This window comes from Rana temporaria, chromosome 7 (genome assembly GCF_905171775.1).
Source record: "Rana temporaria chromosome 7, aRanTem1.1, whole genome shotgun sequence".
NCBI lineage: Eukaryota > Metazoa > Chordata > Amphibia > Anura > Ranidae > Rana > Rana temporaria.
Window position 1 is genome coordinate 63,893,170 of NC_053495.1, and position 13,489 is coordinate 63,906,658.

At 40.3% G+C, this 13,489-nt stretch overlaps 1 protein-coding gene across 4 annotated transcripts in view; it reads left to right on the forward strand.

The window, feature by feature from the left end:
- Nucleotides 1-10,353, forward strand: part of SYNGR1 (synaptogyrin 1) — a 51,802-nt gene extending 41,449 nt beyond the window's left edge. For 2 of the 4 annotated variants that reach the window (XM_040359501.1, XM_040359499.1), the window contains exon 4: nt 5,716-6,225. In XM_040359501.1, the coding sequence (XP_040215435.1) occupies nt 5,716-5,814 (99 nt within the window). In that variant the 3' untranslated portion in view covers nt 5,815-6,225. Of the gene's footprint in view, nt 1-5,715; nt 6,226-9,953 lie in introns of those variants that run through there. The other 2 variants (XM_040359498.1, XM_040359497.1) reach the window with 1 other exon arrangement.
- Nucleotides 10,354-13,489: the final 3,136 nt, after the last annotated feature.

Genomic DNA, 13,489 nt, shown 5'->3' on the forward strand with positions numbered 1-13,489 from the left:
CAGCAGCTGTATGGGGGAGGTATGTGTCACTGGTTGCTATGACTTCATTGGATGTGTAGCTGACGGCATTCTAGCAACCAGTGCCGCTTGTGGTGCAGGCCAGAGCTGAACTTTTCTGAGGACACAAGTGTCCAATATTTACACTGTGGCCTCAGTGCCTTCCTCCTATATGGCTCCATGTACTGTACTTGTTTCCAACATGTACACGACTATGACGCTAATTGCAACATTTGTTGCACAAACTGATGCCAGAATTCAAAGTGTCATCCTGGTGGCCTTTCTGAAACACCATTCAGTACTTATGTGGTTAAAAATTGGGGGGGGGGGGGGGCTAAAGTAAAAGACTGTCATGTGCACAAACCCTTATGTCATTCTCTGAACATCAGACATCTGTTGTATGTTGAGTTGCCAAGGAATCAATGGTCAAAAGCAGAACATTTTACAATATGCCATCTTGATGATGGTAGATGAAATTACTTACAGAATGTTTCAAAAGTGTAAGTATAAAACTGATTTGCGACTATCTTCGCCTGATTTATACATTTTCTACTAGCCTGTCATTGATTTCATGGTTTGAGGCACCTGCAGACACTGGCATCCTAGATCTGGAGCAAAAACATATTAGACAGATTTGTAGTCTTTCCGAGTTATCCTTTCCCCCTCTGCTGTACTAAGTTGTACACTTCAACACCCAGGCAACCCAAGCTCTTGTGTTTATCATGTTGTCTACTAGCTTGACCATCTTTTACGGTCAATGGACAGCTTAACCCATAGAGCCCTGCCAGACCTCTGTTTACTATAGTTCTATTAGAAATTACATTCAATCTGGTTACTAGGAGTTATTGTACTTTCATAGGCATGCCTTGTTATACCTGAATGGTTCCACATGCACTGGCACATTAAGGCTGGCTCCACCCAGCAGTGATGACAAGGGTCAAGGGGCATAGTAGCCATCTTATAGAGAGCACATGTAGGAAGAGATAACCTGTACTGTCCTGAGATGCATGTTGCAGTGTACAGCCTGTACTGAAATAAACATCCATTGTTCCAGACCAGAGTCTTGTGTCTCTCGCAGGACACAACATGCCTTTTGAGGGAAAAATAGTAGATATAATGGAGCAACCAATCCTAATAATGTTGGAATGTACACAATTGGTCTTGAGTTACCTGTAGGTGAAGGTTTATGGTTTTAGGCCAGATCATATATGACCGTCCCATTGTAGGAAATTCTGATCTTCATTAATCTAGTTACCACACCCATGTCTATGGGAATAGTCCGATCTCTGCCACCCAGCTGTTCTTGTGGTGGATAATTGATGGGACAGGTTGGAGAGCCTATCCTGACCATGACTGTTCCCTGAGATAATTGATACTGCATTTGTCTGCCAGTGTCACTCCATACCCCCCTCCAACCCAGCAATGACTAAAAACACAAAGGCAAAGGCAGGCCATACTTTTTTGTGCCGGTTTCCCCCATCCACACATTCAAGGGGGATATAGAAATTGCTCCCGCTGCCCTATTGAGTTGCGATGACAGGGAGCCTTCGGAGGACACAAAAACCTGACAGCGTGGTTGTATAGAAGTCGATCAGTAGATTGAAATCTTTACAACCATGGTGCCCATGCATGGATTGAAATTTGGCTGGTCCCTGCAGAACTGGCCAAAATTAAATCCATATGTAGCTGGCTTAAGCCAAGCTAGGTGTTTTTAAGAGCTCACTGTGTCCCTCAGGGTGGCTGGATCATGCATTCTCCATTCACACTTGTGTGACTTGTCATGTGACTTTCAACCCCCCAAAGTCACATCCCTTATTTCCCTATGATAACAGTTCATGTCTGTGTGATTTCAAAGTAGTTCCTGCACTACTTTTGTCTGACTGGTCGATGTAAACCCTCAAAAGTCACGATATAGAGGCAATTTGGGTACGACTTGTGAAAAGAATGGCCCGATGCATACCAGGCCCTTCAGGTGTAGTATGGATTTTGAGGGGAACCCCACATGCCCTCAACATAGGGGGGTGCTATGGGACACCAAAGCGCCTTGTCCCCATGTTGTTGGGGACAAGGGCCTCTTCCCCACAACCCTGGCCGGTGGTTTTGGGGATCTGTGGGCTGAAGGCTTATTGGAATCCTGGAAGCGTACTTTAACAAGGGGCCCCCCCTCCTACAGTGAGGGGGGAAGCTTTTGATCCCCCTGCTGATTTTGTACGTTTGCCCACTGGCAAAGAAATGATCAGTCTATAATTTTGATGGTAGATTTATTTTGACAGTGAGAGACAGAATAACAAAAATATCTAGAAAAACACATTTCAAAAAAGTTTTTTATAAATTGCTTTTTATAATGTGTAAACCAAGTAATTGAGCTCCTATCCATCATCAAGATTTCTGGCTCCCAGGTGTCTTCTATACAGGTTATGATCTGCAATTAGGAGCACTCTCAAAGGGAGACCTACACTGGCTGGAATGGGGGCAACAAGACCATTGACAAGCAGCTTGGTGAGAGGGTGACAACAGTTGGTGCGATTATTTGCAAATGGAAGAAACAACAAATTACTGTCAATCTCCCTCAGTCTGGGGTTCAATGCAAAATCTCTCCTTGTGGAGTTTCAGAGATCATAAAAATGGTGAGGTATCAGCCCAGTACTACTCGGGAGAACCTTGTCCATGATTTCAATGCAGCTGGGACCATAGTCGCCAAGAAACCAAATGCTAACGCACTACGCTGTGAAGGACTCACATCTTGTAAGCGCCTGCAAGGTCCCCTTGCTCAAGAAAGCACATGTACTGGCCTGTCGAAGTCTGCTAATTAACATCTGGATGATTCAGAGGACAACTGGGAGAAAGTGTTGTGGTCACATAAGACCAAAATCAAGCTCTTTGACATCAGCTCAAAGTGAGCTTCATGTACACCGATCCCTGTCTATGTGTCGTTGTGGCCTGTACTCGGAGTCCGGACACACCGTGTGACTGGGAGATTCATACTACTCCCTGCCCTGTGCACCATGCAAGGATGGACAAAGGTCACATTACATCTGGGTCTTCGGTTGATCGTGCTAGATGGTGGAACGCACGCCGAATAGCCAGCGTGAGCCAAGAGGCGCCATTGATTCAGCCGACACGTGAGCAGCCTCAGTGCTGGGCTAAGGCACATATACACGAAAGCGGGCATTTTGCTTTTGTATTTTATGGATGTTTTTAATAAATGGGATTACACTATTGGTTCCCCCTTTCCTATACCTCACTCATGTTCTTGATATGAGTCCCTCCTCCGCAAACCAAAGTCTCCAGTATTGAGCAAGTTTTTTACTTTGCTAAAAGCGCTGTTTGACCTTCTTCTTTTTAAGTAAAGTGGTCACATCCATCTGGTACGCAGAGTAAACTTATGGAGCACTTTGGGTGTATGATTTACAGTTGGTGACGGGTACTTACTCTTTACATTAAAGAAAACATGCACTGAAGAAGTTTGTGTAAAAGGACTTTAATTGATTCACAGTTTTTCTATATATTCCACATTCACTTGAAGATATTTATTATATATTAAAGATATATTTTAACAATGTGGCACATTGCACTTTAATACTGTTATAGTGGCTATTTCCATCACTCCTAATTTCTCGCATACACTAGTATTTCCCTCCTGAGATGTGTGCAAACCTGGTGGCCAACTAAAAGATACGTCTCACCTTTCCGATTGGCAAACCTCTGCTTGCCAATCGGTACCATTTTGCGAAGGGGTCAAATACTTATTTCACTCATTAAACTGTGCCAATTTATAACTTTTTTGAAATGTGTTTTTTTTCTGGATATTGTTGTTATATTGTCTTTCACTGTTAAAATAAACTTACCATAAAAATTAGACTGATCATTTCTTTGTCAGTGGGCAAACGTACAAAATTAGCAGGGGATTAAATACTTTTTTTCCCTCGCAGTACATAAATGAGCAGAGGGTACATAGTACCCTACTCATTCACCCAAAAAAGTATAAACAATGACCGTATGCAGTTTTTGACAAGTTCTTTATTCAACCACTTGCAGCCCAAGCCGATTCTGGCACTTTTCTCTGACATGTAAAATTCACATTTTTTTTTGTTAAATTACCCAGAACCCCCAAACATACTATAGTGTTGTTGTGTTTGTGTTTTTTTTTTTTTTTTTTTAGCAGAGACCCTAGCGAAAATTGTGGTTGTTTCAATTTTTATGTCGCACAGTATTTGCGCAGCAATTTTTCAAATGCAATTTCTTTGGGGGGGGGGAGAGAAACGCTTTCAGAAATTAAAAAAATAACACTAAAGTTGGCACAATTTTTTTTTCTGTACAATGCCAATGATGTTATGCCGAGTAAATGGATACCTAACATGTCGAGCTTTAAAATTGGGGGCTCTTGCTTATTCACAACACCCCCCTTTTCTGGGGCTACATGCTCGGATAAGGGTCTGGTATGGATTTTGGGAAGGGACCCTATGCTGTTTTTTATTTATTTTTAATTTTGGGGTGGAGTTCACCTTTAAAATCTATGCCAGACCCGAAGGTCCTGGTATGGATGAGGCGGGGACCCCATTCTGTGTGGTGGTGGTGTTTTGAGGTTTTTTTTTTTTGGCCAGTGTTCTTTTGTTTACATTCAGCTGGCAGTGGGGAAATCTGCTGACAGCTGATGGGGTCATCGGTTGTTAAGCAGCAGGTGGCTTTGCCAAGCCCGCTCCTTAACAGCCAGTTATTCTTCACACAGAATTCAAATCGGTCGATCAATTTGCGACCTAAATTCATTAGAAAATAAAAACAAATTAACTTAAACAAATGTTTCCACCCTGCACATGTCAAACGACCTTTTGTAGAGCTCAAACAAAATAATCGCATAACTCAAAGTTGCAATGAAAATCACACAATTTTTATTTCGCACAAATGTGAATGGACTGTCTCTTCAAGATGTAGTCAAGACTTCAGCCATTATTGTCAACGTGAAAAAATGGGCGCAAGGAGAGCCTGATTTACATGACTGAGCTCTCCTATCATAGAATATTCTCTGTAGTGCTATGCAGAGGACACACTGAAAGACTCCATAGGCTGCAGTTTATAAACGACTACATGGCCCCTAATCATTAATTTATGCTGGGTACATTCCTACAAACCACATTGCTTATGACCAAACCCCACGCTAAATGGTTGAAACAACTGACACCCATCATGTGCAACCTCTCGCAACACAACTGAGTGAAGCAGAAGAAAACTCAAACTATTGTTCTCTGAACTTGCATGTGTAGCTTTTTGCTCTAGGTCAATTACTTGCTCAGTAGAGGAAAAATTACAGCCCAGAAACGAGCATTCTCCAAAAGCAAGTTGGAAAGGGCAGCTACAGTATTTCTGTCCCGTTTTTTCAGAGCTTTGGGACTGATGTCCATCAAAGAAAACCATTGTCATCCTGCTTGCTCTATACATATCCACTAGATGTACCCTAGAAGGCTCAATTTATTTTATGCATTTATTTGCATAAGCTAAACATTTATTGGAGAGACTGCACTGTAAGAGATGACAATTTAGCATGGTTCTTTCACTATTTTACTGTAGAGTGTCATAGTTAATGTGATCCAACAGAAGTATAACTTTCTGTGCTTAGACTGATCATTGGTTCATATTTCCCACTTAGTGTTGGGACCCTGTTGTGTGAGAGTGTGGTAAACAGAGGAATCTCACATTATGATAACTTTATCCCTTCTACAGGCCATCCTAGCAGTGTTGAGGCTCCAGCAACTGAAGGAAATTACATTCCAGGAAGAATACAGCAGACTTTTCCCTCCTAACCCCCAGCCCTTTCCTTAACATTTCATTAACCTACTAAAGCTCATTGTGCCTTAAACTGCTCCGTCCAAATGTAATTCAGTATTTTCAGACAGTTGGGGTCATTTGTGTCAACATCATTGTGCTTGGTGCCTTAAGGTTTGTTCACACATGTAGGTGCTAAAGACAAGAAAACTTGTGGGATTTTTAGTGAGCACATTCAGCATATTTTGGATTTTTTTGATGTACGAGATGTGCCTAAAAAGTTTGGTGAATGGTATCGGAAAACAAAACCGAAGATGCAAACACTTTCTTTATTGGGTTTCAAAATTATCGCCATCCTTTTGGCAATGTTCATAAAGCTTCTGGGAATTGTCAGCAAAGGCCTCTTTAGCAACATTCTTGAATTGCCGCCACATCTGCAAAACGTGCACTTTTTTTTTTTTTTTTTTTTTTTTTTAATGCTGCTTCATGCAGGGAAAAAGACGTCCTGACACTAGATCAGGGGAGTACGGTGGATGATCGAAACTAGGTATGCCGTGCTAAGCCAAGAATTGGCGTGCAAAGGTCGCACAGTGCGCAGGTGCGTTATTGTGCAGCAACATTCACTATCCAGTCCTGTGCAGCGTTTAATGCGTCTCTGTTGCCGTTTTCCCCAATTTGTAGCAGAAAATTGTCTGCACTGACTACGTTCGACTGCCCGTAGCGGGTTTACCCTGGCGGTCACATGTACCGTGGTGCTTCTTGACGTGTCCGTGAATAGCCATGTGTATGCACGTGCACCTGGCCCATGTTGCCATTGAGATATCGGACCATTCACCAACATTTTTAGACACACCTCGAATACCTTGGGCCCCTTTCAGATGGGTGGACCTGCCTGCTCAGTGGATGACGGGTCTGTGTCTGCGCCACTGATGTGGACACGGCCTGCTATCGTCTATTGCATGTCCCCCATCCCTCTGTTTTCAGTAGATAGGATCGGATGTTGGCAGGTGTCAATAGACACATGTCCGTTGACATCCGCCACTCCATAGAGTGTCTGATCGGGTCCACCTGAGAAACTGACAGGTCCTAATCCTTTTTTTTTTTTTTTTTTTTGGGTGGATTAGAGAGAGAGATTAGCACACTCTTCAGGTTTTTTTTCTCGTCTGTGTCCCCTTTAGGGCTATTTACCCTTCCTATTGGTCCTGTTTCCTATTATCACTGAGAGTGATGATGAAAGAAAATCCCAAATTTTGAGGATCACAAGAACAGGATTAGATGGTAACTCTTACGATGGGTACACTTGTTTTGGTTGCCCTGGTGACAACAAAGGATTTCATCACGCTTCCTACTTTTTTGGGTATGGGACAAAAAGTGAAGGGGGATCAACCTCCCCCGTGGGACACAGATGGCAAAAACAAAAAACTGGTCCTAATTCTCCCTTTTATTCTTTTCAAATTGGGGGAAAAAACAACTTGTTTGCCTTTTTAGTTCTACTTTAACTAATTGTATGCATTTTGCATTTGCTCCTTTTTTTAGAGCATGTGCTGCTCTGGCCTACAGCACAATGTGCTGATTGCACTATACTTTTTAAATGATGTCTTAATGATGTTACTAGTGCCATTCCTATGTTTCAAATAAACCTCATTGCTTGACGTCCTGGAACAAATATGCAGATTGTTGGCTCTAATTTGACTCCAAACTTTCCTTCTTCCATGAGTCTATTTAAAATCTGTGACTTAGAAAGTGCTAAATCCCGACAGAGCAAGTCAACGAACATTCTCATGGAGGCCAGCATTGGCACTATACATATTTGTCTCAGCACAGGTTTTCTTTCATAATGTTTAAAAAGCTGTATTCCAAAGCAGGCATAATCTATATCTAACTGATTTCCCACTTCTTGAAGAATACTGGTAAACCTCCTTGGCATGTCCTCTTATTAATCTGAAGGAGTTCAATATCCGACCTCCCCTATTCTATTCTCCCCTTTATTCTGGAACCAAAGACAGACTTTAATAAATGCATTAATGCAAACAATACAATAATGTAATGCTGTGACTACTGTTTAGTTTGGGCCATTTATTTTTAATTGGCTACTGTAATGGCAGTGACAACTTGTTTTAGTTCCATTTCAACGGCTTAGAAAAAAACAGGAACACCCCAGCAGTCCACCTAGGAGTAAACACGCACATGAGTAACTTTAACGGAGCTGATCTGCATACTTGTTCAGGTCAGTAATGTGAAGTGTAATGATGTCGGAGGGATCAGCATGGCTGTCAGGAAATTAGTATTTTCAAAGTAATTTCTCATATCAGGTTCTTAATCAAGCTAAATTCTAGACAATTTTTTTTTGGGGAGGGGGGGAGATTAAGTAGGTCGGGTGTTACAATTTCCTGACATTTTTGTTCCTATTGGAGAGATTTCCTCTTTCTTGTCCTGTTGACACTGTTCATAGGGACAGGAACTGAGAAGGATCTCTTCACTTCCTCACTGGTCTCCCAAACCCAAAAAAAGACACTTTCCTGCCCTCTCCCCACTATCCAGAAAATAAAAAGTTGTGGTTTGAGTTTTTCTGAAAATGACCAGATAATTTTGTTATTGCTAGTAATAGACCTTTGTTTACATGCATAATATTTTGGGGGCTTTTAGATTACCTTTTTAAGGAAGAGAGCTGCCTGAATCGCATGTGTAAACAAGCCTTTTCCTTGTAGTGCCAGTTTCTTTGTTGCCAAACTACCAAACTTAATGTGCCTTTCTATGTAGTCTGATCCTATTGTCAAACTCTGTCTGCTGCTTGCCAAAGCCTTTAAAGGTCACTAATATGACATGGATAGGTGTGTTCTTTGCAGAGTATCGTTTACTAATCTGTCCTACTAATAGCATTTCAGTTTTATCATTTACTGGTATGACTGTTTTTTGAATTGCTTATTTATACTTGTGCAAGTTTATACCCAAAAGTCAGTACACTGTAATAAAAATGTTAATAGTAAAACAACTATTTGAAAATCTTTAGATATTTCTATTTTGTTTTGATTTTCGTTTTTCAACTTTACTAACCTGTATAATACTGGTGTAATTTAAGGACTGGCTTTACTTTACAGAAATTAAGTTTTAGGGCTCATTTACATCTCTGCAGAAAAACAGCAGGTAAAAAGACCCATGGCTTTCAAAGTAGTTTAAGTGCAATAAGGAGATGTTTTTTGAAGGACTATTAATGCACCCTATGTTATGCACACCCAAACTACAACATGCAGGGATATAGGAGAACATTACATTGATTTAAACTGAACCATTGAATAAAAGGGTCTGATTTCTCATTTGTGGGCCTTTTTAATGCTCTGTTAAACTGCTAAGATGTGATTTGAGGTATTAAAGTCTTGTGTGGGTTTTTTTTTTTTTTAAATATTGCAATACAGTCAGGCTGCAAAAACGGAAATAAATATGCATATTTTTTTTTTCCTTGTAATATTGTGCTGCAGTGGAGGATAAAATGTCCAATGCTGGCAGCATGCTATAGATCCAGGCTGTTGCCCAACGCAGGATAGCGTGGACTGCGTTTCCAATGGTCCGACATGCAACCTGCACAACATTGAAATCAAGAGGGCTGCTAGAGACTTGGACTGCTGCACTCGGTTGAGTAGCAGCCCTGATCTTCAGCATGCTGCCAGTACTGGGCATTTTAGACCTTACTGCTGCACACTAGTACAGTTAAAAATATATATATATATATATATATATATATATATATATATATATATATATATATATATATATATATATATATATATATATATATATAATTTTTTTATTTTTTTTTTATTATTATTTAATATTTTAGTGTTTATGTAGCCTGATTTTTTCAAGTTATTCTGTGTAAATCTTGAGCTTTACATTAGAAATTGATAGCTAAAGTTTTTTGTGGTGTCAAATGCAATGGGGTTTAGTCAGTAAAAGTATAGGATCCTAAAAACTGCTGCTTTTAACACTTACTAACCATGGTGATGGGTGTCTGTCTTTTTTTCTCCCCCTCCCCCCTTCTTTTATGTCCCTTCCATCTTTCCCTCTTCCTTTTCTTTTTTTTTTTTTTTTTTTTTCCCCTCTTCTTTTTTTTTTTTTTTTTTTTTTATTGGGCCAAACCTTACGATATTCCCTTTCTTTAACCCCATAACCCTTTACGTTTCCTTCGTCATTGATCCAAGGTGGGACAAGCTGTGCTGGCCTACCGACGCTACACTCTGGGCTCAGATTCGGCATTGTTCTCTCAGGACTACATGGACCCAAGTCAAGATCAAGGGCCTCCTTATCCCCCTTATGCCAGCAATGAGGATCTAGACCCTTCTGCTGGCTATCAACAGCCTCCTATGGATGCTTATGAGGCTGGATCACAGGGATATCAGTCCCAGGATTATTAAAACTTCTCCATGAAGAACCTTTCATTGCCCGATAGGCCAGCAACTCCTTTCCTTGCAACTTGTTGCGGCCTTTCTGATAGTGAAAGAGAGGTAAAACAGTATGTCCTTATTTTTTATAACACTGTTAAAGGATCTGCTCCTTATTTTTACATTTGTTTGTTAATACAGTCTTGTCATTTTTTCTTTTCTTTCTGTGCTGTTTGCAGTTTTGCCAGTTTTAATACCACGCTACTTTTAGGGTTCTTGCAATCTACATTTTGTTGATTTGATGTGTGGCAGTTGTAGGCAACGACTACCTCTCCAGTCATTTGTAAATTGAAAAGCAAATTGTATTCTGCCAATACCTGGCTTATAAATTTTGAGAGGTGAATAAGGTAAGCCAGCACAAACCTGAGACTCCTTACTGAGCCTACGATAAAATAGAGCTGAAAGCAAAACTAAACGCTCCTTTACAGCACTGGAACCTGCCATCTTTAATTTTGCCTCTGTTTTAACTGCAGTTGCCATGGTGCTGCACATGTGATCAGTTATGACACCAGCTATTTCATGGTTTGACAGATTTGTTGGAACACAAGCAAATGTGATATATTCAAGGCATGCCATAAATGATTACTAACGGTTTTGAGAAACAGTTAAATAGGTTGGTTTAGTTCAGATTTAAGCCAAGGTTACCTTTTAGTCAAAACAGTAGATCTAGAGAGATTAACCGTTTACATTCTATCAAAATCTTGACTTTCTGTGAAGATGGGCCTTGTCCCTCCAGCCGTCTAAGACTTCAAATTGATCAATGAGACTACTGATCGCATTAAAGGGCCAATATAATCCTTTGGGATAGGACATAGCCAAACTTTGAATCCACACAGAGATATCTTATTGATACACTAATGCCACGTACACACAATCAGAAAATCGGACGACAGATCGTCCGACCTTTTTCGTTTTACTAGGCGCAAGCAGAAACTCAATAGGTTACTAAAGTCACAAATTCTCGTATGACAGATAAAACAAATTGGAAGTGATGTCATGTGTTGTGTATTTGGATGACAATTGTACTGACTAAACGAAAAACGTACGATCTGGTATCGTACAAGGAATATTTTTGTGCATGTCCGATAAAATAATATCTGATGAACTGTCATGATCGGCTCACAGAAGCCCTGTACTAACTATCCGATTATCGTACGATATTCGGATCGTGTGTATGGGCCATTAAGCATTTATAAATCCTATTCCCAGTCTGAATTGCCCAGGCTTGTGGCAGGTTGACCTTGAGTACCTAGGTAGATGGGTATATTCCAGTAATTGAGTAAAAGATTTTGGATTTCCTAGTTCCTGGTGTGCAGGTTACTACTTGCTTACAAATGACTGGCCATTTTATTTCACAGCCTACTTCTTCAGGGCTGCCTACTTTTTATGAACTAAATGTACAAAAATGGCAACAAGCAAACTTTGCACCTTTTAAAATGGTTACTTTAAGCATCAATGCAAGCAAAGTCCATTCTGTAGTTTTAAAGAAAACCTGTGCTTTGCTCATGTAGCGCAAAACCACAGGTTCACCTAGATGCTGGGCTGCGCCATCTTTGCTCTCCACTCCCTTGTGATGGTGAGAGGTAAGAAACTGAAAATACCTGGTACATAAAAGTATGGATGGGGGGGATGTGATTTGCTACCCTTCCTCTTATTAATCAGTACTGGTGAGTTTTGACCAGGCACCCAGTGCTGCAACTTGCAGCTTCTCTGCTGCAGTTGGGGGAGTGATAGAAATATATGTTCAGATGGAGAGGGTGCCAGTTGAGTGAACCTATTGCTTTTCCTTTCTTTAGCAAAGCAAGAGTTGACCTAATATTATGACAAAAATATTAAAAATCCTAGTTGCATTATGTTCGGTGTGTGTGTATACATAACAGGAGTTGACGCAGGAAGAGGAGGGGAGTTTCGGAGGTGGGTGTAGGGGGTGTTTTATTGCTGGAATCTATAAGGGCTATAAAGGCTCTGCTGGACTCCCATTTGTCATTAAAATAACACCTTTGACTTTTTTGGACTTCTACAAAGCCAATACAACAGATCTTAAATCTGATTACAGACACGTTTATATGAAAATGGCAGGAATAGAATGTCTTAATGTCTTTCAGGCATATTATTTTTATTTTTAAATCAGAATATTTCAACCAAGTTCCACAAAAACCTGTCCCAGATCTTGACGCAGAGGAATTTATATAGTGGCCTGGATTAAATCTGGCAAAACTGTTCTTTCTAAAATTGCTCCATCTCTAGATGAAAAGAAATCTAAAGCCAAATGGGACCTTGCAAAAGATGAGGAGCAACACATCAGCTGGTGGGGACTGTAGATTGTGACAGCCATTTTGGAAATGCCATTTGCAAAATGTACATTTGCTTCAGCTCAGCAGACATTGTTCATCTTTCTAAGTGTTAAATAAAACGTTCTTTGGCTGAAGCACTTCCTTCGTTGAACGGAGACCTGAAGGGGAAGATGTTATCATTAAAAGTCTTGTATAGTAATCCTGTGTTATGTAGATAAACTCGGAATGGATTTGACTAAAAATGGGGAAAAAAAGCTGTATGGTGATCTCTATTCAAATCTGGTGCTTTTTGCTGCTTTGACGAGGATGTGTTACTGATCATTGCTTTTCATTCTCGATTTAAAATATTGTTAAGTTACATAATGAAGCTCCTGAAAGTGAAAAAGCCTTCTTCGGTAGAACATGTTGCTATGACTTGTGTGCAGTTGGTATTATAGCTTGATGCCCTTAAGTAGAGTCTGATATCTAATGATTTAGAGGATACAACCTCCTGAGCACGATATTTTTTTGCCTAATATTATTAGCACCCCATTATCATGGACAAATGTGAGAAAATAAATATCTCTAAAATGGTCATTGCAACTAAAGACTAGAAGACTTTCATGTTACTCAAAAATGGATGAGCCTTGTATAAAAATTAGCATACCACTATCTGTTTACTATGGAAAATGGACCCCTTTTTTCCAGGACTTGCTGTGGTTTTGCCACGGCCATCACTTTGTACAAAGAACAGAACCAGCAAGTGATAGGGAAATCCTTGTTCTCACAGAACAGTTGGCCTATGATTTTGCATCTAACCTGGATTTTCAGCTTGATCTACAGGATGGCCTGTTGGCATATAATAAACCCCCATTTTCAGAACAGTAAATAGTGGGGTCAAATACTATTTTCTAATTTGAATCCTAGGAACTCTCCCATCTGGTAACACATCATGTGCCAAATGCAGAGGCTTGGGTCACATGGTTATTGTGCAAGGAGAAAATGCTCATTAACTCTGCCTGA